Genomic DNA, 25851 nt, shown 5'->3' with positions numbered 1-25851 from the left:
AGTGAGAGGAAGAGAAGGGGTGTGTGGGCCATTCTCCACCTCCCTGCCCAGCCTCCCCAATGATCTCCCTCCAATCACTTATCCTTGAAACTGTGATAAGTTCCTCACCTACTCCTACATCTCTTCTCTCACTGCCATTCAGGCTCTTGAACAGTTCTTCCTGGTAAGGTGCCATTTCCTCTACGTTGGTGGGATCTAGCACATATTGGGGAACCACTTCATCCAGCACCTTTTCTCCACCGACTGCAACAGCCAAGATCTTGTGGTGGCCACCCATTCCATTTCCACTTCCAATTTCCACATTGACATGTTTGTTCACAGCCTCCTCAACAATGAGGTGAAACACAGGTTGGAGGTACAACATCTCTTATTCCGTTTGGATAGACCCAACCTTGATTTCTCTAATTTCTGGTAACCACTCTACCCTGCCTCCCCATTTTGTTTTACATTATTCTGGTGGCCCTATGACTCCTCTGGCCCTTCCTCACCTTCATGACCTGCTTATCACCTCCAGCTGGTTCCCCAACTTCTTCTACTTATTCCATGGTCTACTGTCTTGTCCTATCAAATTCCATCTTCTTGAACCCTTTCCCTCCTCAGCCTCTTGGCCTCTCATATCTTTCCCTTTCATAATGCTTTCCCCATCCACCTTCCCCCACACCTGGACTAACCAATCACCGGTCATGTTCTGTTCCTCCAACTTACCTTTTTCTTCTGATTTCTGTACCCTTCCTTTCCAGTTCAAATCAAAACCATCAATCTGAAACATTAATTGTTTATTCCTGTCTGTAGATGCTGCCTGACCTGTTGAGTTCCTCCAGCATTTTATATGCACTGCTCAGGATTTCCAGCATCTGCAAAATCTCTTCTTGTCTCTGTTAGTGGTGAATTTAATCATTGATGTTTGCCTTCACTGAGAGGTGTCTCTGGACATAGGGAAAGTGGTCCACATTGTCTTGGTTTTTGTCATGGACCTTTATTTTTAGAGGGCAGTATGTTGTGGTGGATGCATATTGGTAGAGGATCTTGTCCTGTAGCTGTTGAATGTAAATTCCATCTTCTCATATGCTTTGATGAATAAGTTGATAATAACATAAAGTCAATAGTCATATTGCGCCAAAACAGCCCTTTAGCCGCCATGTCCAAGAGCTTAGACTTCAAGACGGTGCAAATGCAAGTATCATCTAAGTACTACAGTTTAGATGACCATGCGCTGGACCATGCTCCACAGTAAGTAGAATAGACAATCTTCTAGATACAGTGATGTATCCTGAGCCACCATCAGCACATATATGATAACAGTGTTGAACCCTTAGAACTTAATTAGTTGCTTCAGAAATCAAATTGGAAACAGGGTTCATTTAGTGCTCCTGTTTCCAAGGCATTGCCAGAAATCTCAAATTTGGACATAACCTTTGCCCTTGAGATCTTCATAGCACAGAGCAATCCAGGACATGTTTTGTATGATTTACAAAATCTTTAGATTGGCTGCCGATCTTGAACATCACACTACTCAAGACTTCCCATCAACAGACTGGTAGCAGCTAATTCCAGATAAACTCCCAGACAGATTTACTTATCACATCAAAAAATGCAATGAAGATATAGACAACCAACACAGCAGAGGGTATGTTAGGGCAGCCCATCAAGTACCGCCGCACATTTTGCACAAACGTAGCATGCCGGCAATGTTCAGCAGAACAACACAAAGCAAAACAAGCAACAAAACAACAACAGCAAAACAAACCCTATTCTACACTCCCACCCACACAAGTATACAGACCTTTAACCCTAGGACAGGCTCCAGCCACCAATGGACTTGAACTCGAGTCTGCAGACTTTGGGCTTCAGCTTCCCCAGCGGACTTGCAGAGATATGCAAACTTGGCTTCGGCCAATGGGCTTCAACTTCCAGACTTGATTTGACCCTTGGGCCTCGATCCTTAAATTGATCGCAGGGCATGCTGATCACTGAACACTATGCCACAAACCCTGGACTCCCTGATGACAGGATCCCTAATAATAGGTGTCAAACTCCGGCCTCACGGATTTGTGAACCCAGGGATAGAGATGTGGGGGAATTAGAGGTCAGGCCAGAGTCCAAGTCTCTGCTCAGCGTTCAATGGCCAGTGGTAAAGACCGCTGGAACATGCTGACTTGGGGTGAGGGAGGGTGCCTCTGAAGCAGAGTGGAGACTTGGACTCCGGCCTGACCTCTAATTCCCCCACATCTCTGTCCCTAAACTCTAACCTGTCTCCTCTCTCTCCTCAAGAACATCTTTATGAACCTAAAACACAATTAAATATACAAGTAAATCTGAGCCACCACAACAGAGGCTGCAACTTGATGCCATCTTGTATTTTCATTCTGGATAATGCAAACAGAATAGAATTCCATCAGAGCCAAGCACTTCAAATGCACAAGATTCCTGCTCAGGCAGGCAAACATTCTTTGGTTGTTCGGTAGGCAAAAGATAGTCCAAAATCTCACCCACATGCAAGCTCAGTGCAAAATACTTTGTTGTTTTCCTCCTTCTCTGCTTTGAATTTGTAATCCTTGGCCAAAATTTGCTACCATTAGGAGCTAACAGTTAAACTGGGTTAATCATTAAAGTATTGGTTCACAAAGAACTCAGTCTGTTGAAGGATGACTGGCAATTCACTATGAAGCTCAGCCAACATTGGAAGAAAGCCCGATGATAATTTACGTATTAGGAACATTAGCAATGTGACAGTGATTTATGAGCTTCTGCTCTGTGGTAGGATCAGGTGAAGGTTGTATCCCAAGTCTACAGAATGGATTCACAAGTCTATTGCCGACTGATGATAAAATTCTGCGAATACAGTCTTTCATGCTTCAATCCAGCCTGGATTAGATTCCAAACTATAATTCACTTTAGGTAGCCAGAATTCTTTGCAATAATAATCTCAAATCACGACGGGGAAATCACTGTATTGCAATCACTACTGAGCATTCCATTGATGCTCCAAAAGTATGCTGAAGTGCAATGCAACAATATTTGGAAAACTGCTATTTTCATCTGAGGTTCTAGGATTGATTGCCCTTGCCAAGCAGTTTTGTATTTCCTAAGAATCATCAGTATTAGGTCCCAAAATGAAATGTAATAAAATTCCAAGATGTTTCGGAAATGATTGGATTCAAACCACAGTGTAACAAATACATTTTGAATAATTTTTTTGTAAGTGAATAGAGAAATGAAAACATTTCATTCCCGCCTTATATTTCACACCCTCCAGTTGTGATTCAAAAGTTACTTGAGGTAATAGAACAAATAACTTATCCCATCAGTTGTTACAGGAAAAGGCCATATGAAATAGGAGAAACATTAGGCCATTTGGGCCATTGAGTCTGCTCCACCATTCTATCATGTCTTGCTTTATTATCCTTCTCAACTGTGTCGAGGCTAAAGAATATTTTGGCAACCATGGGAATTCAGTATACCTGTGAGATTTGATACTTTGGAAAAGATACAGAGCAAACACATCAGAGCAGTCTTAGAAGTGATGAGGACATTTTGACCAGGATTTAATGTGAAGTAAGAATGCGCACAGTCATTGGGGAAATCATTGTGAGCTTAGGAATGACATTTGAGAAGCAATCTCATATCTGTTTAGACACTGAACTTACAGGACGTGCATTTGCACAGACTAAAAGAGAATATACACAAAAAGTTAAAAAAAAATAACGTTTTGACAGAAAGAAATAGTAATTCTTGGGCAGCGTCAATGAATTGCAATGCTTGAATATGTCTGGAAACTAAAGTTTAGAAATGGAAGATTGAGAGATGGACATCAATAGATGTATAAGGTCCTTTAATTGTTAAGTTGCCTGCAAAGGTAGCATCCTATTCGTAATTGCCCCTGAGAAGTGGGTGGTGAGCCGCATTCTTGAAATGCCATGATGTGTGTACTGATGTGAAGGTGATCATACAAATTCTGTTGCATAGGATCAAGTAAATATGGCACAGTGTAAATACATTCACAGTGTAAGTATATTTGCAAACTGATCTGTGTCCTGGGGGAGTGCCCAGAGCTTGTAGTGGTCCCATGCACGTGCTGTCCCTCTGTTTCTTGTTGCCAGGGATCATGCGTAAAAAAAGTGATGACTGGAAGTGCTCAGTGATGCACTTGCAGATGAGCCAAAATTAGAGAGATTGTCAAATCGTAAAGATATTTCGGTAAAAATGATCAATCAAATGTTCATATTCTTTAAACAATAATGTTGACTTGACTAATACAACATTAGTGGAAGAGCAAAAACATACCCACAGCAAAGACAGACCACTTGAAGGACTACTGTGACAGTCAATGGTGTTGATTGCCAGGAAGAACACTACAAGAAAATAACTTGGACAAGGCAGAAGATTTGTGAAGCAATTTCAAGAAAAACAGATGCAGTGGTCTGGATGTATTTCAGAAATGGAAACACCTGAAATATCTCTTGTTGTCTTGCAGCACGATTGTTGCCAAGTCAGAGGGAAAACCAGAAACCAAGCGGAAGGGGCTATAAGGGTGGGCAAGGGACATGGGGTATTGCAAGTTAGGATTTTAAAACTGTGTTAGTATTGGGGTAGAGTTCAGCAAAAAAGAACTTCTTGTCAGGGTTATAGTAGTTAAAATTAATAGTGGGAATAATTTCCATTGTTGCAGATTTCCTGATGGCAATTCCATAGCAGTAGCAGTACAGGGAATGTCACTGTAACATTTAGGATTGGGCTTTCCCAGTTCTTTGTGTTGGAGGTTCTGATAGTGGTGGGGATCTCAGGCCCTTTGGATTAAATGATTTATCTCACTGTTGTTCATTTCTGTGACTCTGGATTGATTACAAAACATTCACTGGAACAAAAAGCTTTCCTTTCAGCAGTTTGCAGGCTGAAGAGAGTTGTTCAATATTACTGAAAATTATAGTTGGCACCTGCCAATATCATACAGCCAAAATTTTGCCATATTGTGTTACATCATGGTGGTTTCACTTAATAAAATCCATTTGAGTTGGTGACTATGGCTCAGTAGCAAATGCAGCAGCCAAACTATCAGCAGAACTATAGAAAGATCAAATAAGTAAATTGAATTATTGTACTTCCAGTTGGTTAATATTAGATAAGGAGGAATATTGGCTGGGACACCCAAAATCTTCAAGTCGTGACAACTGATGGAGTCCTATAGTCACGTATTCATCGAGGACCCAAATAGGTCCTTTGACCTATCATGTCTATATCAACACTCAAGTACATATCTATATTAATTCTTTTGACAAGCACTTGATTTGTAACCCACTTACTCAAATACACACTCTGAAGATTCTTCAACATTGTGAGATTACTGTCTCCATCACCTTCTAAATTGTCCGTTCAAGATATCAACCATCCTCTGTTCTCCTTGGAAAATGCTATGCTTCATGTTAAGTTTGGCTGTATAAGTCCTCAAATCATCCACCAGAACATGTTAAGATGACTAAGATTTATCTGGTTCCTTTACCTGTTTTTTATACCATTGAGGGAATGGAATCTTCCTTCTCTGAGAAACTTCTGTCTTAGAAACCATCTTCTCAACAATTTCAGGTTTCTTGTCTCTATTATTGGATGTGAAGGAGTCTTCATCAGTCTTGAACTTTCCTAATTTAGTTCCTGCCACCCTGCAACTATGTTTTAATTGTAGAAAATAACATGGCTAAGCCTTCACCCTGAATCTTAAAGATCTCTACTAATTAGATTATTATCTTTCTAACCTTTTGGTATAACTCAGATATTCAGAATTAACCTCACTTTCCTTTTTGCTGTACTGTTTTCAAGTCCAACATTTATTTCCTATTCATCACTGGCTTTGAAAGGGCTATTGGTGACGCTCATTCTTGAACAAGGCTAAGCTCCCTGCGAATAATAGAATGACTTGCTAGGACACTTACAAGGACTGTTAAAAAGTAATCACATTGCCAAGAGTTTGGAATGACATATGGATCGGATAGAATAGGACAGCTAATTCCTTTCGGTGAAGGATCATAATAAACAAGAAGAAATTGTAGAATAATCCAACGTTAACCATTGTTGATCAGTATTCTTTTACCTCAACAATATTCTGTCAACGGAGTTAAGTTCTCGAGTTAAGAATTGAACTTCTGATTCCAGATCATTTCAGGGCAACAGCTTTGTAACCTTCATGGTGCTGTTGGCAATGTAATAACGTTTTGTATTTACATTGTTGACTACTGTCCTTGAAGCAACATAATTACAGAACCTACAGCACACAAACTACTCAATTATTCCATCTCGTCTATACTTGTCTTTCTTTGCTGCCTCACTAAAGCAATCAACAGAACCAAAGAGCCTACCCACTTCCTTCTCCTCCATCCCATCAGGCAGAATATATAAAAACCTGAACGAACATACATGAGGATCAAGTAGAGTTTCTATATCACTGACTTAAGATGTTTGAATGGTCTCCTAATATGAAAAGATGGACACTTGACCTCACAATCAACTTGCTATGGTCATGCACTTTATTGTCTACCTGCAATGCCCCACACATTTTCTGTAATAGTAACACTTTATTCTGCATTCAGTAGTTTTCATCTTGAAATATCTCAGTGTACTGCACTGATGTAGTGAAATGATGTGCATTAATGGCATGTAAAACAATGCTTTTCATTGTACCCTGGTACATGTGAAAATAACAAAAAAAAGACCAATATAACCAAGACACAAATATGTCATTGTTACTGACCTCACCCAGTGCCCATTACTTCTATCCTTCTCATCACTTGCATTTAATCTTGCAATTGTGCATAATCTTGATTCCCCATGACCCCCCTTAAAAACACTATACAAGCTCCTAAATTCATTCCTATAAAAGTTCATAGATTTTGCAATATTTCTTTCCCTTATTCATATTTCTCTTCCAATGCATTTGTAATGCTTCAGCAACATTAATTCCCATGTACTGAGCAAACTTAATGCAGCAAATACTCCTGTGTGCTTCACAGGACGTCTTCAAGTGAAAATTGAAACTGGAGCACCTACAAAGTTTATATAGAGAAATGAACAAAAGTTTTCTCCGGGGTACATTTTGAGGAGCATTTTAAAGGAGAAGCAGAGATTTAGAAAGAGGCTTCCTGAATTTTGACTTTGGCAGCCTCCAATAATGGAATGATCACAATGAATTCAAATCAGGTTCATTATCTCTGGCTTATATGACTTGACATTTGTTGTTTTAAGACAGCAGTTCAGTGCAAAGACATAAAAATACTGCAAATTTCAAAATGATTAAATAGTACAAAAATGAATTGGGAAATAGTGTTCATGGATTCATGAACCATTCAATAATCTGTGGTGGAATGGAAGAAACTGCTCTACAATCATTGAGTATGAGTTTTCAAGCTCCAATAGCTTCTCCCTAATGCTGCTTAATGACAAAATGGCATGTCGCAAATGGTGAGGGTCCTTAGAGATGGATGCCACCTAGATGAGGCACTGTATCTTGGAGATGTCTGCAATGGCTGGGAAAAGCAACTGGGCAAGAATAGTGGAAAATGAACATCCCAGAGATTTAGAGGGATGAAAGAAATAGTGGGGAGAAATAGAAATATTTGAGGCTAATTTTTAAAAATACAGCCATAACTTAACTATGACTGGTTGGTTAGCAAATATATGGACATCTGGAGGATCAGGATTAGTGTGAGTTTGAAAAAGAGAACAGCAGAGATTTAGAAAATGTTTGCCTGGAATTTCCTGCATTTCAATGGTGTCTGTAATTTGGAACCACCTCACTGGATGTTATAGCTATCCTGAGATGATGGAAGTAGCTAAAGAACTGCAAGATCCTTCAGACTTGAAGAATCTCTTGTTTTTGGGCCATTTCTGTCATTAAGCAGGAAACTAAGCTCCAAAACGCACATTTGTTAACTTTGTATATGCTCAGCAGTGAGCCAAAAACCTGCTCTTAATTTGCTTTACTTTAATGATTTATCTAATCACACTTAAGCCTTTAAATGCTTAATTTTTGACTGAGAGGCTGTTCCCTGATAGTAACATCAAACATTGAAGGGTGTAGCTTGAAGGTGAATTGTTGATAATTTGAATCTGCTTGCAAATGCTTTACTCATAGCTGTGAGTCTTTGGGATGCTTTGCCTAAGAAGGTTATAAATGGTTAGTCACCGAGCACATGCAAGAATAAGTTTCAGAGATTAGACTGATGCAGGATGGAAATCAATAATCAGTCCCACATCTACTTACACTAGTTTAATCTCATCATTTAATCCTCCAATTTGTATTGATTTATGAACTGAGAAGGACTCAAGGTAAGTGGAGGCGGATATGAGATCCAGGATCTCCGGCTAATCAATAGCAGAGCAAGTCTGATCTTGATTCCCACTTGGCTATTTCAGCTGCGATTTGTTGTCTTCTTTTCATTTTCATCATTGGGTAAATCCATTCCCACCAATGCAGTGGTTTTCAGTTATTTTTCAGACAATGCGTTTTCACTTTTGAGATCCAGGAAGTCTACAGGTCTGCAGAAACGCTATTATTTAAAGCCACGGGGATGCTTTACACATCCCATCCCACCTTGAAAACCAATAACTTAATGATAGATTATTATTACTGTAATAGATAAACGTAGATTGTTATTGCTAATACTGATCGGGTTTGCGGGACTGAGTGCGCTTTTTTGCTCTTACATTCCAAGCATGTGTTTGTTCTTATTTTGAGTGTGCTGTCTTGTGCTTTGATTCTTGCCAGGTTGTGATGTGATATTTGTGAATAATCTTTAGAGAGCATTTAGTAAAGCCAATTTACCTACTGCCAAAGGTAAACACACTAACTTTCCAATTTTTTCCCTCAATCTTGCGATGAACTGCTTAATGAATAACCAACTCTGTGCATTGTAAGGTGTGTGTATTTATTCTACTGACTATGTAACCCAACCCTTGTAGAAAAGTCAACACTGGACAAGGCTCCATCGCTCTCAAGGAAGCTCAGCGGGAAATGGCGAATGGAGAGGTTGTCCAAACTCAAATCCCCGTTGTTATTTAACTCGGAGGATTAAAAAAAAACACTGTGAACCATCCATTATCTCAAAGAGTCAGGAGAGTAAAACATTTAGGACCAAGCGAGAAGTGAGAGAAGGGAGGCGTGAGGTACAGTCTCTTGTGATGAAACGTGACTCTGGTTTGTTGAAACTTCTGTCTACCGTTGAAGATTTTATCCAGAATTGATTTTTCACGAATAATTTATTCTTAAGGTTATTATTTGTTTGCAGTATCCTGATCCTTTATATTTTGTCTGAACTATGGTATTGCATTCAATTATTTTCTCAGGCGTACATCATGGTGCGAACAGATATTGGTCGTTCCATACTAAAATTGTGTGCCGGAATTTTAACATCTCTTATGCGCGTGTGTGCACATTATGCATGTGTATGCACTGTGTGTGGGTGTGCAAGCTTCTTTCTCAGTCCCTGCATATATGTGTCTGCGTGTTATACTGGTTGCGTTGTCATTGTGTGTGTGTTATCACTGACCGGGGGACAACCGTAGAAGAAACGTGACTTAGAAAGTTGTATTTCATTGAATTTGGCACTATCCCCAAGTCCCATGCTCAACTACTCTTGACACGGTGGGGGTGAGCTATTTTATTGATATCAGCCATTTTCATTGAAAGTAATTCCACGGCATTGATTGCCGGGGCGCGAAAGGGATGAAGAGGTGGCTATGAATGAAAACAGCACTACATTTTTGGGATTGAGTATGTTTTGGATGGGAGTCCATAAAAAAGTTGGTAACAAAGTTATTATGTGGCTGATTGAGCAGATTTCTGGTTATTTGGTACTCAGTGGAGTTGATAGTGGAAATTTGGCTGTAGGAATTTCACTACATGCAAAGGCCAGGTGGTTTATTACTGTGTTGTTAGTGATGAACATTGCCCAGCACTTGAACAGTATGAAGGTTACTTCCCATATATCAGCCCATCTCTGAATTTTGCCCTGCTAGGTGCTTCAACGATTGCTTCAGTTTCTGTAGAATTTTATGCAGAATTGAAATGTATGGTTCTGAATGGTCCTGACAATACATAAACTGAACATAATTGAAGAGGTGGATAAGTACTTTGCAAATTCAGTATACAACAGCTTACATCACAATGCTGAGCTCTAAACTCACGGAATTAGAATTGTCCTCTTTCTATGGACAATCTTCCATATTATCATTAATTATCAGTGTTGTAGCTGCACAGGAGAATCCTAGGTTTCATCCAATGTCCTCAGCTGCTCCTTGATATAGAAGTGGCTAGGGAATCACCATGTTTGAACAGAGTTCATGGGATTTTATGGAATCTAGAGTCAATGCTGAGGATACCCAAGTTTACTCACTCCTGACTGAATACTACTGTGCACCTTTGTTGGATTGTCCTACTGGTGAATAGGATGCACTGAGCAATTATAATAAAGTAAGTCTGAGTCTTTGACTGTGAGTATGATAATGCCAATGATGTTGTTTACCTGTCTTGTGGGACTGTAATCCTGATTTATACCATCTGCAAATGATTATGAAGAAAGAATTGCAGGGTATCTGAAATAGTTGTCATACTATGACATATGTGTGCATTTCAATATATGTGGTACTTTGTATGTGCAACATGTTCTGTGTGAAATGTTGATTGTAATGTAATTTCAGTGTTAGTAGTTACATATGATGTAATACTTCAGTCACAGCACATGAACTAATTGATAATTTCTGACTTTAAAAATGTTTACTCTTTGCAGACTCTAGATTCATTTTGGAAATAAAAAAACATGCAGATAATGGAAATCTGAAATAAAGCAAGGAAATGCTGGAGGTCCTCAGCATGTCATACAGAAAGCATCAGTACAAGAGGGAGATGCTGTGTCCAAATGAAGACTATTCATCAGAACATAGATTATTTTGCACTCTAATAAAATTATATAAAATTGCGACTGATGAGGTTCAAATCAGGAAGCGATCTCAAGTGTAATAGAATTGATACCTTTTACCAAACTTGCCTAATGTTATATTTCACCATGAATATTACTGAACTGGCTTATACACTGGTCTCCACTGATTTTATTAGAAAGTGTCTACTTGAAATAGAGTGCTCAAAACACTAGTATCCAGACAAAATAACCAACTTATCTTTCTTATTACCAAACCACAGATATAAACAGAGCAGTGTGTAGCTCTGCTGTTGCATGGCTCCAACAGTCCTGGTTCAATCCTGACATCTGGACCTGCCTGTGTAAAGCTTATTGATTGTGACCAGGTAGGTTTCTCACAGGTTGGATGGGTTAATTGGCTATTATAAATGAACAGTAGTGTCACTGAGTAATAAGGGGAGATAATAGGCATTTAATAAAGAATGTTTAGCAGAGAACTAACTGAGAGAATAGAATTATATTGAAATATGGCTAGATTTGAAGGACTGAATGGTCTATTTCCATGTTGTTAAAAAAGATAAGGAATAATGCCATGAATGAATGGGTGCCTGCTGAAACTTCAGGATTACATTCAATGTCAGTGGTGACAAGTTCTGAAAGAAGAACAATGTCACTGGAGAACAGTCTTTTAAGTTACTAATCAAGAGAGTGAATCACTAACATACAGTAGAAGACACTTCATCCTACATTTTAAACAAAGGTTCATTTTAACTCATCAGAAAATACTGTACAAATAAAATACTTCATGCCTGTAAAAACACATCCCCAAAACACTTCACAAGAGCATAACCGAACAGATTTTGATGTCATTCAACAAAAGGTCTAATGAGACGAGTTCATTGATGAATATGATGGAGGAAGAGATGAATCTTGGAGAGCATGTCCATATATCTCTGAAGGTATCAGGACTGGTGGATATGGTGGTTAGTTATGATTCCATATGGATTATTTGCTTTTATGACTGGAGGCATTTGAATGTGCAACGTGGTTATGCTTGAACTGTATAAAACACTAGCAAAGTCATAGCAACATAAAGTCTGTATTTCTGAACACAATATTATGAGTCCTGAGGAAGGGTCTCAGCCCAAAACATCGACTGTACCTGTTCCTAGTGATACTGCCTGGCCTGCTGCGTTCACCAGCAACTTTGATGTGTGTTGCTTGAATTTCCAGCATCTGTGGAATTCCTCATGATTACAGGACCATGGTCAGTTAAAGCTGATGAATGTTTGCTATAAGGGAATGAACTTGACTTTAAGAACATAATGTTCTGAATTAAAATGTCTGGCCAGCACATATGAATTCTGCTATTTCCAAGGAAGTGAGTCCCATTCTTGCACACACTCAAATCCAGAAAAGATAATCACAATAAAATATCAGATGCCTAAAATCAGAAATAGAAATAGGAAATACTGGGAATGATAAGCAGTTCGGACAGCATCTATGGCTAGAGAAATGGTTAATGTTTCAGGTCCAAGGCCTTTCATCAATTGAGAAAGAGAGGAAATAACTTACTTTTCAGTGGAATGGGGCTTGCTGTCATTGGATGTTTCACTTATAGCTGGACTGCATAATCTCTTAATTCTATCCCTATGACTGCATTTTAAAATATATCCCAAGTCCCTACATTCATTCCTGTAAAAACTCACTGAGAGATTTAGCTGTTTTTTCACTTATTTATCATTCCCTTCTAAGGTACTTGTTAGTGTTTCACCAATATTAATGTCCATTTGTGTAGCTTCATGGCAGTGAAAACTTCCTGTTTGCTTCATTGGTATGCCAGGATCAAGAATTGATCCTAAACCATGGACGGAGTTCAGAAGCATAAGTGACTAAATATTTGGTCAAATGTACACTTTAAGAAGCAGCTTAAATGAAAGAAGTGGAGATGAGACCATATGACTACAATACATAGAACAGAATTAGGTCCTTCGGACAAATGAGACTACTCTACCATTCCATCATGGCTGATTTATTGACCCACTTAACCCCATTCTACTGCCTTTTCCCTGTAAATTTTTACAACCCTACTACTCAAGAGCCAATCATGCTCTACTTTCAATATACCCAATGGCTTGGCTTCTACAGCCACCAGTGTCAATGAACTCTATCTAAAGAAAATTGCTCCTCATCTCTGTTCTAAATAGATGCTCCTCTATTCCTTTCATTGCTTGAATCATTCTTGTGAACCTCCTCTGGATTGTCTCCAATGCCAGCGCAACTAATCAATAAGTTCCAAGACTTTGGTCTCAATACCTCCTCGTGCAATTAGCTAATGGATTTCTTCACTTGTAGATCCCAGTTAGTTGGATTGACAACAGCATCTCCTCCATGATCTCCATCAGCACAGGTGCAACTCTGCGGTGTGTGCTTAGCACCCTGCTCTACTTGCTTTATATGGATGATTATGTGGCTAAGCACAGCTCCGATGTCATATTCAAGTTCACTGATGACATCACTGTTATGGGTTGAATCAAAGCTGGTGATGGAACAGCATGCAGGAGGGAAATTGAAAATCTGGCTGAGTGGTGTCAGAACAAAATCTCTCACTCAGTGTCAGTGAGACCAAAGAACTGATTATAGATACCTGGAAAAGGGAGCCAAATGTTTGTGAGCCAGTCCTCATCAGGGGATCAGAGGTGGAGAGGGTTAGCAACTTTATATTCCTGGGTGTTACTATTTCTGAGGACCTGTTCTGGACCCAGCACATAAGTGCAATTGCGAAGAATACACAGCAGTGCCTCTACGTACTTAGCAGTCTGCAGACTCGGCATGACGTCTACACTTTGTAAGACTTTAACAAACTTCTGTTGATGTGTGGTGGAGAGTGCATTGACTCGTGGCATCACAGCCTGGTATGAAAACACCAATGCCTCTCGATGGGAAATCCTACAGGAGGTCCCGGATTCAGCCCAGCACACCACAGGTAAAGCCTTCCTAACCGTTGATCAGATTTACATGAAGCACTGTTGTAGGAATGCAGCATCCATCATCAGAGATCTTCACCTCCCAGGTCATGCTGTCTTCTCACTGCTGCTATCAGTGGTGCTTGAGCCCGAGGACCTGCACCAACAGTTCAAGAACAGTTACTAGCCCTCAACCATCAGGCTCTGAATAATTCACATGCTCCATCAGTGAAATATCCCCACAGCCAATGATCTCACTTTTAAAGACTCCTTATCTCATTATCTCACGTTTTCATTATTAATTGCTACTTTTGTACTTGTATTTACACTTTGTTGCCTTCAGCACGCTGGTTGATCTTTAATTGATCCTGTTATTCTATAGATTTGCTGAGTATGCCCACAAGAAAACAAATCTCAGGGTTGTATATGGTGACGTACAGTATATGTACTTTGATAATAAAACTTACATTGAACTTTGATATTTTTAAAGATAAGGAGTCCAAAATTGCTCACCATACTCCAAATGTGGTCTTATAAAGCCTTAGCATTACATCCATACTTTTATATTCTCGGCCTTTCATTGCATTTGCATTTGCCTTCCTGTAGAGTATAGAAAATGAATTGATGTTTCAAGCACAGGAGAATTTACAACACTAATTAGAATATATGGCCTTGAACAGGTCTAGAAAAGAAATAACATGCACCTTTATGAAACGGTTAATATACAGATCTGACGAAAATGCTTCATCTTACAGACTGACGTGTGCAACGATCATTAATAGTACAATTCGATAATTTGCATAACAGTCAGTTGGGTCTTTGCGCCGTGTCAGAAGTGTTGAATCCGAATTGTCCGCACAGACTACGGGGGTCAGCTATTTCAGTGAAGTTGGTGGAGGGGTTCTCCTTGCAGAAGATGTGCTGTGCAGGGCCGGATAGCATTTCTCGGGTAACTGATTCCCCATTTCATTCGGTGGCAGACATTACATCAAACGCAGCATAAAGCTATAGAGCCACCAACCTGTGTATTATCTGTCTATCTATTCACTTACTTCTTTAGCGAAACAGCGGCCCTTCGAGCCGCGCCGCCACAGAGATCCCCGATACCCCGATTTAACCCTAATCTAATCACGGGACAGTAATCAGTGACCAATTAACCTACCCAGTACAGTAGTTCTTTGTACTGTGGGCGGAAACCAGAGCGCCCGGGGAAAACCCGTACATCCCTGGAGGAGAAGGTACAGAGATGCCTTGCAAACGGCGCCGCAATTGAACTCCGAACTCCGACGCCCTGAGCTAACTGCCACAGTACTCAGGTGCCCAGAGTCCAAATCAAAACTAGTATAATGCACGCATTAAAACGAATTGGGATTAAGGTAAATCACCCCCATTCACAATTATGGAGACTACAATAAAATCATTTAACTGAGAGATTAATTGACTTTTTTCCGGTCTCATTCATAGTTTATAACACCTACCATTCTTTTGATTGAATTTTTGGAAATATAAAAGGTGACCAATCAGTTCATCACACACGTGAAAAAAATGTCTTTAAAGAAATCCCATTTAGAATCAAACAGCAAAGAAATAGGCCCTTTCGACTATCATGTGCTAGCCGGCCATCAAAGTACTAGTCTCATCCCATTCACCAGGACTTGCTATTCAAGTGCTGGTCTCGATTTTTGTTTCAATGCTGTGAACGCATCTGTCTCCACCGCCCTCTTGGGTTAAAAAATAACTTCCTCAGATACCCTCTACATCTCCTAACACTTTTCTTAACTCTATCAGAATCGGAATCAGTCAGGTTTAATTAAATAAGTAATGCAAAAACAGGGCAAACTAGCGAGTTAGTGGTGATTGGTTGATTCATTGTCTGTTCTGAAATCTGATGGTGAACGGATGTACTGTATATTCTAAATCCTTTGTCATGGAAGGACATTCATCCAATCTACAAAATCTCTGCCCCTTAGAATTTTCCCACAACATATTTAAATTTATATTTCGCTATCAAGACAAAATCTGCAGATGCTGGAACTCCGAGCAACATACACAAAATGCTGGAGGAACTCAGCAGGCCAGGCAGCATCTATGGAACAAATTACAGTCGACGTTTCGGTCCGAAATCCTTCGGCAGAACTTATTTTTCGTTATACCGCAAGTGCTCAGCCGATCGGTTTTCGATGAAAAATTTTGGCACTTCACGGAGAGTTCTAGAACCCAGCATTCCTTGGTCAAAACTAATTTTCCCAGTTCACTCTAACGATGGGGTCTTTTAAGAGACTCCTGGATTAATACAAGGAGTTTAGAAAAATAGAGGGCTATGGGTAAGCCTAGGTAGTTCTAAGGTAAAGACATGCTCGGCACAGCTTTTTGTTACGAAGGGCCTGTATTGTGCTGTAGATTTTCTGTTTTATGTTAATAGCTCGTCTCCCACTGATTTCGGGCTTTGTGAGAAAAAGGGATGAGCATTTCCTATGGAGCCGACTGTTACGGGACGAGGCAGTCACTGGGAAAAGCAGTTTATTGTGCATCTCTGATCACAAGCAGTTAACTTTAAATTTGGCTCAAGAGTATCACTGACTTGTTTTGATGACGGCAGTTTTAAAAATAGTTTCGTTTCTTTGTTTGGGTTTGTTTAATAATGCTGCGATTCATATTTCGTGAGATCCACCAGCCCCGTTATTAAATAAAATTTACACTGGCGACATGGCTTCAAATTTGGACCTGGTGCATGTTATTATTTCCGCTCTTAGGTAGAGTTTTCTTCACGGGGACAACGCATACCTGAGTACAGTAAAAGGTCGGCAGAAAGGGCTGGGCGGCCGAGAGGTTTAGTGACAATCCTCCTCGATTGTTTTTATCTTCGCAGTTCGCCAGAACAATGGCGAGCACACAGAAACACCGACTGCCTCATAAAGCAGGACTTTTACACGTAAATGTAATGTACAGAAAAATAAGGCAAGTATATTGTACACACATAACACACACACACACACACACACACACACACACACGCACACCTGTGCGCTACTATGTAACACTCCTTCAGTCTGAAGCCGATGAGACTCAGCACCCCTGTCCCGTCACGCACAAAATCCTGACTGGATCTGCAGCGCAGTACTGAGGGAATGTATCACTGTTGAAGATGTAGATTTGATGAGGTAAGTTACGACCCTATTTGATCAGCACTCAGACTCCGTTAAAAGCTGTTTGGGGAAGTTTGCTGTTCGTAGACCGAGTTCCTACAATGGTTGAGGTCACTTCAAATATCCCAAGCTGGCCGTGAAGAAGTCCCGAGACAGAGAAATGTGATGATAGAAGTGTTACGCTGTTGACGAATATACAGACGTGTACACAGTAAGTACATGGCAGCCACACACGCATCTGAAAACATTGCTGCAGCGCTCCCCGATGGCCTCTGATACAATTTGGGAACTGTCATTTAAATAAAACTTCCGCACGTCCGAGATACAACCAGTTCGACTAAGAGACGCCGAAAGCGTTAAGGGAGAGCACCGCCCCTCATCTGATGAGAGGCGAATATGATTTGTTATTAGTGTGGTGACGTAAGGATATTCAGAATCTGGCTTTAAACCTATCGATTGAGTGACGGAAAGAAAGAGAGAGAGAGAGTGAGAGCGAGAGGAAGCAAGAGAGAGAGAGAGAGAGAGAGAGACACGCACACACAGACAGCGACAGAAGAAGATGATCTCAGCCTGGCGCCGGCCTCCAGAATGTGAAGGATTTCAGCGGCATCTTTTAACCACGGCATGGAAGGGTCCCCAGCTCTGAATGACACGGCGCAGAACCCCAGTGAAGAGTTGTCATGGTCCAAGCAGTGGGCTCTGGCCACAGTCTTCACCGTGATCATCCTTATCATCGTGGTGGGCAACTTGCTGGTCATTCTGGCCATCGCCAAGAACCCGCGGCTTCAAACCCTTACTAATGTCTTCATTACCTCATTGGCATGTGCGGACCTGATCATGGGCATTTTCGTGGTTCCACTGGGGGCCACCATCGTGGTGACTAACAAGTGGCTCTTGGACTCTCCTTTCTGCGAATTGTGGACCTCTGTGGACGTGTTGTGCGTCACGGCCAGTATTGAGACCCTTTGCGTAATTGCCATCGACAGGTACATCGCCATTACCTCACCCTTGAGGTACATGAGCCTGCTTACCAAAGCCCGGGCCAGGGCTATTGTGTGTCTGGTCTGGGCTATTTCGGCTCTAATCTCCTTCCTGCCCATCATGAATCGCTGGTGGGAGGACTCCGATCCAGCAGCCCAGGAGTGTTACAGAGAGCCCACCTGCTGTGACTTTGTGACCAACTGGCCTTACGCCATCCTGTCCTCCACCATCTCTTTCTACATCCCGCTGCTGGTCATGATCTTACTGTACTCCAAAGTCTTCAGCGAGGCCAAGAAACAGATGAAGAAGATGGAGAGGAACAAACCGAGAATAGGCGACAGTCAACAGCAAAACAAGGCCAGCAAGAGGAGACCTTCTAAGCTGCTGGCTCTTAAAGATCACAAAGCTCTTAAGACGCTAGGGATCATCATGGGGACCTTCACACTCTGTTGGTTGCCTTTTTTCCTGGCCAACATCGTGCAAGTTGTATCCAGGAACGGAATTCCGAGGGCACTCTTTCTCTTCTTTAACTGGCTGGGGTATGTGAACTCTGGCTTTAACCCCTTTATTTACTGCCGGAGCTCTGACTTCAGAAGAGCCTTCAAGAAGATATTATGTCTCCGCGGGACAGCTGAATACCCCGGGCTCCAAGATTGCAACACTTACTGCCCGTGCGCTCTTGGGAGGCCACCATCCACCCAGCCGTCTCCCGGCGTCGAGGAGCCCCCTGAGAACTCTAGCAGCAGCTGGTCTAGCACCAGGAGCGATAAGACGAAGGCAACATCCCACCAAGTGAATGGTGATACCCAATACACCTTGGAATCGGTGCTATGACCAGTAGGGAGACGAAGATCAAAGGAAAATTCCGGCCCCTTTGTTCCGTACCTCAATAACATTCCCGTGGTGAAAGCTGACATTCGTGGTCTATTCCCATTTTTTCCAAAGCACAATAAACAAGGTCAGATTATTACTGCTTAACTTTCCAGCCATTAGGTTGCTAGTGCCTTGTAGCCGGAAATTCACTGACAGTTCAGTTGTTTTCGCGGGGTCTGAGGGGTGGTGATAACACTTCTTCGGCAAATAATCTCTGAAAAGTCAAGGGCACCACAGGAAATGGGGGAAGAATTCCCAGTGAAATATTGCAGAATGTTCGAACAGTGAATAGAGGACTATGCTATGGGCAGTTGTATCACAAGATTTTGGTGACCTTTGAAGACGAGCATAATACTGTACCTCAGGCTCCTTCTGCAATGTGTTCTGTCTACAGATGCGCTGTGTGGTGATAAATTGTGTTTCCTGAGATTTCTTCTTCAGTCAGTCGGAACTGTCAATATGATTACACTTATGGAATGGACTGCAAGAGCATTTTTTGCACAATTGTGAACAGTAAAATGTCAAATCTTTGTTTATTTCCATGTAAGGAAATCCTACTGCCCCGAGGCTATCTAAGAGCCCAGCTGAAATCAGACAACGACCTTTTAAATATTATTTTTAAAACAAAAGCTCGTTAACCGTGTTAGGGCGACCTTTTCTTGGTTGCAAGGAAGGTCTGGGGCCGAGAGTTGGGAAGGAAAATATAAGGATGGTTGAATTGAAATAAATTAACGATGGCTAGCTGCCGGAAGCTCGATCTTGACTTATTTTTGTTCCAGCTTATATTATTGCAGAATTTGAATTTAAATGTTGTATTGGGAAAAAATAGAGATAATACAATATTATATGGGTATACGTGAAATTTTAAACTGAAAAAATTGTAGAAAATGCCATGATATTCATTTAATTTTTAACAGTAACGGTACACTTACAATTCACATGCTATTAAACTTATTTTTACATTAAAGCCTGTCTTGTACATATGTCACCCGCCTCGTAAGTACCTTAGAGGTACATTCTTTATTCTTTTGCTGCAGGGTGGGTGAATAATGTTTCGACGAATCCGAATTGTCCATTTTGGGGGAGCTGAAATGATTAAAAAAATTACTGTGATTAAGTTAGCAATGCCCGAATGGAATTGGCTTCATAACTCGAGTTTAAAACCAACGTGGCCGATGGAAGATTTACGGAATGGGAAGTTATTATATAACAGTAGGCCGTCAGTCTGTGTACCTGATTTTATAGGCTCATTATACCATTTATATCTCCACATATCTATAAAAAAACCCCTTCTCTAAGCTTTAATTCTGTCGCAATTATCAAGTGTAAAAAGTTCAGGTTTCAACCAGATGGTCTACAACTATTAATTCTAATTCTCCTTGACTGTTATCAGCATTCAAACTCAAATTTTCGTTATTAGTCTGAAAAACAAAAAATAATATTTACCAATTTTATATTTAAAAACTTTTCGTTGCCGCGAAAAGCGCTCTGAGAACTGATCTTAAACTTCACCACTGCAGCGAAAACTCGATCGTTTCGGCACATTTTCGCTTCGGTATTTTTTTTTCTGATTAATCCATTACACTAGACGCTACTCGAGTGAATTTCCTTTATAGACGTTTCCCGACTTTTCAATAATTTGGTGAAAATATTAAAAATATATATAATCATTCCAATATTTGGAATATTCCAAATAACTCGTATCGGTCCAAAATCGTTCCACCATCTACGGAGGGAAGGGAAGTTTTTTTATTTTCAGAATCGACTTTTTGGGATTCGCAGTAAGGGCAAGAGACAGGTTAGATTTCCAGCATCTACGGTATTTTGATTTTAAAAGAAAGCACTGTCAATGTCCTTTTTTATAAACTTTCATGGGGAAACGAACATTCCCTTGTAAAGCCTTTAGCGTCCACATTACCATCTTAAGCATATACCGTATATTTTTTTTCTCTCCAGATTTCCACTTTCCGCTTCCTAGATTCCGACAGTTAGCGTCCAGTAGCGTCTCTTAAAACTTGCCACTGCATATTTCACTGCCTTTAATTGCATTTGCTACTTGCCTAGCGTTGACATTTTCTTTTTGCTTTTCTTCGGCAGTTTATACATACTTTCAAATGGCGTATCATACGGTGTATGTAACAATTTTTAATTTCACTCTCCAGTTTACATCCAAATTATTTTTTATAAAATTATGTCGTCCATCATAGCCAACGTTAAGCTCCAAGCATGCCCATCTCAATTTTCTCCATCTAGTTTCATTATTTATTCTCTCTTCCTCTTTTTCTCAGATTACCTTTAGATGTAATTTGTTACAAATGTTCTGGAGTCAGGGACACTTTGTCATATCACATCGAAACAGGTCTCTAAGCCCACTTTATCAATCCCAACCGTTAAATAACTTTCAATAATAATTCATTTTTCACCATTTGCTTGGCCCACTGCCTAGTATGCCTTGGTTAATCAACTGCTTATCCAGATGTTTCTTAAAAATTTTGAGCATCTGTTTCCACTACCTTCTTAGGCTGTGAGTTCCAAACTGAAAAGACCCCAAGTGATTAAAAAAAAATATTCTCCCAAATTGCTCTTAACCTCGTACTCCTCACTTTAAACCCATGCCTTCTAGTCCTAGGTATCATGCTCATGGAGAAATCTTGATTACTGATTACCAAATCCATATTCCTCATAAGTTCGTAAATTTTTATCAGGTTCTCCCCTCCCCCTCAGTCTTCTGTTCTTGAAGGAAAACACACACAACCTACCCAGTTTCTCCTCAGAAATGAAACATTCCATCTTGGAGAATCACCTCTGCACTCTAGTTAGTGTGATCAAGTCCTTCTGATAACGTGGTGACCAGAAATGCACAAAATATTCATGCTGTGGCCTACCCAATGTTTTATAAATTGGTACCTAAACCTTTCTGCTCTCTTATACTTTATTTACCAGCTAATGAAGGCATGTGTCCTGTTTGCTTTCTTTACCATCTACCTGTACTGCCACCTTCAGGTATTGTTAAACATATGCACCATGGAACCTTTGTTACTCAAAGCAATCTGGAGACCAACCATTCATACTATATGTCCTATTTTATTAGACCTACACTCGATCCTTCCCAGTATGAATATAATTACTTTTACCTGATTTTCCATTAATGTTTACAGGGGATACATCCCAGGCATAGCCTCTGCAATTGATAAGTACACATTGAATCTGGAAACACTCAGAAGGTAGGGCAGCATCTGTGGAGGGAGAAACAGTTAACAGGTTGTAGATCCAGGGCCTTTCTTCAAAATTGTGAGAGTTAGCTTTCAGAAGGGGAGAATGAATTGAAAGTATGGATAGAACTGAAGAAATATGTGGTGAGACCAGGTGGGCTACTGGGTACATTTACAATCATATAAGTTTCTTTGTCCCAGTATTGTGTTATTAATGGTGAGACTTAGGACATGCTTAGTAGTCAAGACTCCATGAAAGGTGTCAGAAAGCTGAATCCAGAATATTGTGCTCCTTGTCTCTGTGATATGTGTTATTGACAGATTGTACAAATTAAACAAGAATAGCTTAGTCAAGATGAAATCAGACAGAAATTAACTTTTCTGATAAGAAGAAAGCAAAAATGAATTATATGAAGTCAGAAAATTGGACATTGCTTCCAGAAGACTGCAATGTGCCCCTAGAGAAGATAAGGTTTGTTTTCCTTAAATTTATGTTGGACCTCTTTTTAACAGTGCAGTAGGACACAAACCAAATATTGGAGAAATCAGTTGTAAATTGCGTGACTGTTGTGAACAGCATCTGTCTTCTATCTGCAAGAATGACTCTGATCTAGCAGTTGCCCTGCACATTATTTCACAATCCTGTTCCCACTCTCATCTTTCTGTCTGTAGCTTCTTGCACTATATAAGTAAGCCCATCAAAGCTTGGAAAGCGATATTCCATTTAACATCTGGGCATATTGCAGCATTTGTGACATAATCAAAGCTGGATCTGAAATGTTAACTGTTTATCTCAAATGCTGTCTGATTCGTTGTTTGTTCCCAGTATTTTCTGTTTTTATTTCTCATTTACAGCATCTGCAGTTTTTTATGGGTATCATGTATTTACCCAGTTCTAGTTCCATGAATCCAGCTACAAAGTTATGGCATTCTCTTTAATACTATATGCCTCAATATCACTAAGATGTATCTGATTTAGCACTTTATTGAATGTCTTAATAAATGAGTACTCAAAGTAAATAAGAAATTGCATTTCTTCAGTACCTTTCAGCATACCAGTACTTCCCAAAGAGCAAGGTGGTACCTTCTATGCACAGTTATTCTCGTGATATAGGATACCAAGCAGCCAATTATGGTACCATATTGTTTCAAAGATAGAATATGATAATAATTGCAGAAGTTTCTATAAGAAAAAGAGGTAGTTTAGATTATCAGGAAAAAATCCTTGTCATGCTCCCAAGAGATAATAACAACGCAGTATCCCCCACTATACCATGAGATTTTGGACATAATTCCCTGTAGTAGGTCCTGAATGCAGAATCTCAAGGCTGAACTGTTGCTATTTAGTCATAGTTACAGCATACTGACTGTTGTAATGTTTTACCTGCCCTATTGCTGACAACTGACCCTTTCAAGTTGATTGCACCCAAATGGAAGAACGATTTTCCAAAGATCCCACATTTCAGCAGCAATGCCCATGTTTTTCCCCATGTAGAATAGTGCAAACTCAATTTCCTGCTAAGCACTGCCAATAGCTGACTCTATCCAAGAAAAGTTGGCCCAAAGAATTTCACCTTCTGCCAAGCTACCAAGACTTGGCTTACAATTTCCTGGCATACCACATGCCCTCTCTTTAAACAAGGAGTCATTTTGGCCAATGGATAATCTACTGGCATAATTCCATTTCCAGAACATTTTGGTTTGCATCTCCACCCACTCCCCAGAGGGTGGGACACAATGAACTTTATCTGTGAAGATTCACTATAAACATGTTTAACATTAAGAGACTTTCAGGGAAATGGATTTCTGTGGCAATGTTTTTGATGGTGTTTCATTCAGATAAAATGAAAAACAAAGCTTGATGAATTCCAACATATGTGTACATAAAGCAATTATGATTATGACAAACATCCAGGGATGTCACAGGCCCTCGTATCATCATGAAACAACTTCAGTGGTTGTTTAAGTTGATGGAAAAGATCCTGAGAGGCAGGATTTATGAACATTTGGAGAGGCATGATATGATTAGGAATAGGCCAGCATGGCTTTGTCAAAGGCAGGTCGTGCCTTACGAGCCTGATTGAATTTTTTGAGGATGTGACTAAACACATTGATAAAGGTAGAGTAGTAGATGTAGTGTATATGGATTTCAACAAGGCATTTGATAAGATATCCCTTGCAAGGCTTATTGAAAAAGTAAGGAGGCATGGGATCCAAGGGGACATTGTTTTGTGGATCCAGAATTGGCTTGCCCACAAAAGGCAAAGAGTAGTTGTAGACGGGTCTGCATGGAGGTTGTTGACTAGTGGTGTGCCTCAGGGATCTGCTCTGGGATCACTACTCTTCATGATTTTTATAAATGACCTGGATGAGGAAGTGGAGGGATGGGTTAGTAAATATTCTGATGACACAAAGGCTGGGAGTGTTGTGGATAGTGTGGAGAGCTGTCAAAGGTTACAGCGAGACATTGATAGGATGCAAAACTGGGCTGAGGAATGGCAGATGGAGATCAACCCAGATAAGTGTGAGGTGGTTCATTTTGGTAGGTCAAATATGATGACAGAATACAGTATTAATGGTAAGACTCTTGGTAGTGTGGAGGATCAGAGGGTCCGAGTCCATAGAACACTCAAAGCTGCTACGCCGGTTGAATCTGTGGTTAAGAAGGCATATGGTGCATAGGCCTTCATCAAGTGGGATTGAGTTTAGGAGTCAAGAGGTGATGTTGCAGTTATATAGGACCTTGGTCTGACCCCACTTGGAGTACTGTGCTCAGTTCTGGTCACCTCACTACAGGAAGGATATGGAACCCATAGAAAGGGTGCAGAGGAGATTTACAAGGATGTTGCCTGGATTGGGGAGCATGCCTTATGACAATAGGTTGAGTGAACTCAGCCTTTTCTCCTTGGAGTGATGGAGGATGAGAGGTGACCTGATAGAGGTGTATAAGATGATGAGAGGCATTGATTGTGTGGACAGTCAGAGGCTTTTTCCCAGGGCTGAAATAGCTAACATGAGAGGGCACAGTTGTAAGGTGCTTGGAAGTAGATATAGAGGAGATGTCAGGGGTAAGTTTTTTATGCAGAGAGTGGTGAGGGTGTGGAATGGGCTGCCGATTACAGTTGTGGAGGTGGATATGATAGGGTCCTTTAACAGACTCCTGGATAGGGACATGGAGCTTAGAAAAATAGAGGGCTATGGGTAACCCTTAGTAATTTCTAAAGTAAGGACATGTTCAGCAAAGCATTGTGAGCTGAAGGGCCTGTATTGTGCTGTAGGCTTTCTATGTTTCTAACATCTAATGTTAAGTGATATACATAGAAGGTGCACGTTTTAAGTGAACTACAAAACTTGGGTTTGACGCAAGAACACAGGAGCAGAAGCGGATCACCTGACCTTGAGCATAGCTTTGTCACTTAATATGAATGTGCTTGATCTCCCTCAGGCCGTAACACTTTTCTCGATCTATATGAACAATGTTCCCCAAATTTTCAAAAGAATGCCTCCTTCTTCTTTATCTATCTCTGGTAACTCTCACAGCACTCCAAGATAGAGGATTCCAGAGATACACCACTTCTGTGTGAGCCAACTGGAGACAAAGCATCCATGTTGTAATCAAATTCAAGGGTGATCAATAGTGTAGGAAAGAAGGATTCCTGAGTTTGGTGAGTATGTTAGGAAATAAAGAGACAGAGGAGCAGGGAAAGACTGAACCCTTGGTGAGAATTTAAAAATTAAGAGGTTACACAACTAGATGCCTATAAGGGCCAGC

At 40.4% G+C, this 25851-nt stretch overlaps 1 protein-coding gene across 1 annotated transcript; it reads left to right on the top strand.

The window, feature by feature from the left end:
- Positions 1-17458: 17458 nt before the first annotated feature.
- On the top strand, positions 17459-19846 carry LOC140201807 (beta-1 adrenergic receptor-like). Its single transcript, XM_072266496.1, has one exon. The coding sequence runs from the start codon at positions 17638-17640 to the stop codon at positions 18826-18828; it is 1191 nt and encodes a 396-aa protein (XP_072122597.1). The 5' UTR covers positions 17459-17637; the 3' UTR covers positions 18829-19846.
- The last annotated feature ends 6005 nt before the right edge of the window (positions 19847-25851 follow it).

The sequence above is a fragment of the Mobula birostris genome, chromosome 8, assembly GCF_030028105.1.
Source record: "Mobula birostris isolate sMobBir1 chromosome 8, sMobBir1.hap1, whole genome shotgun sequence".
NCBI classification, from domain to species: domain Eukaryota; kingdom Metazoa; phylum Chordata; class Chondrichthyes; order Myliobatiformes; family Myliobatidae; genus Mobula; species Mobula birostris.
This window is presented reverse-complemented; position numbering and strand designations above follow the sequence as displayed.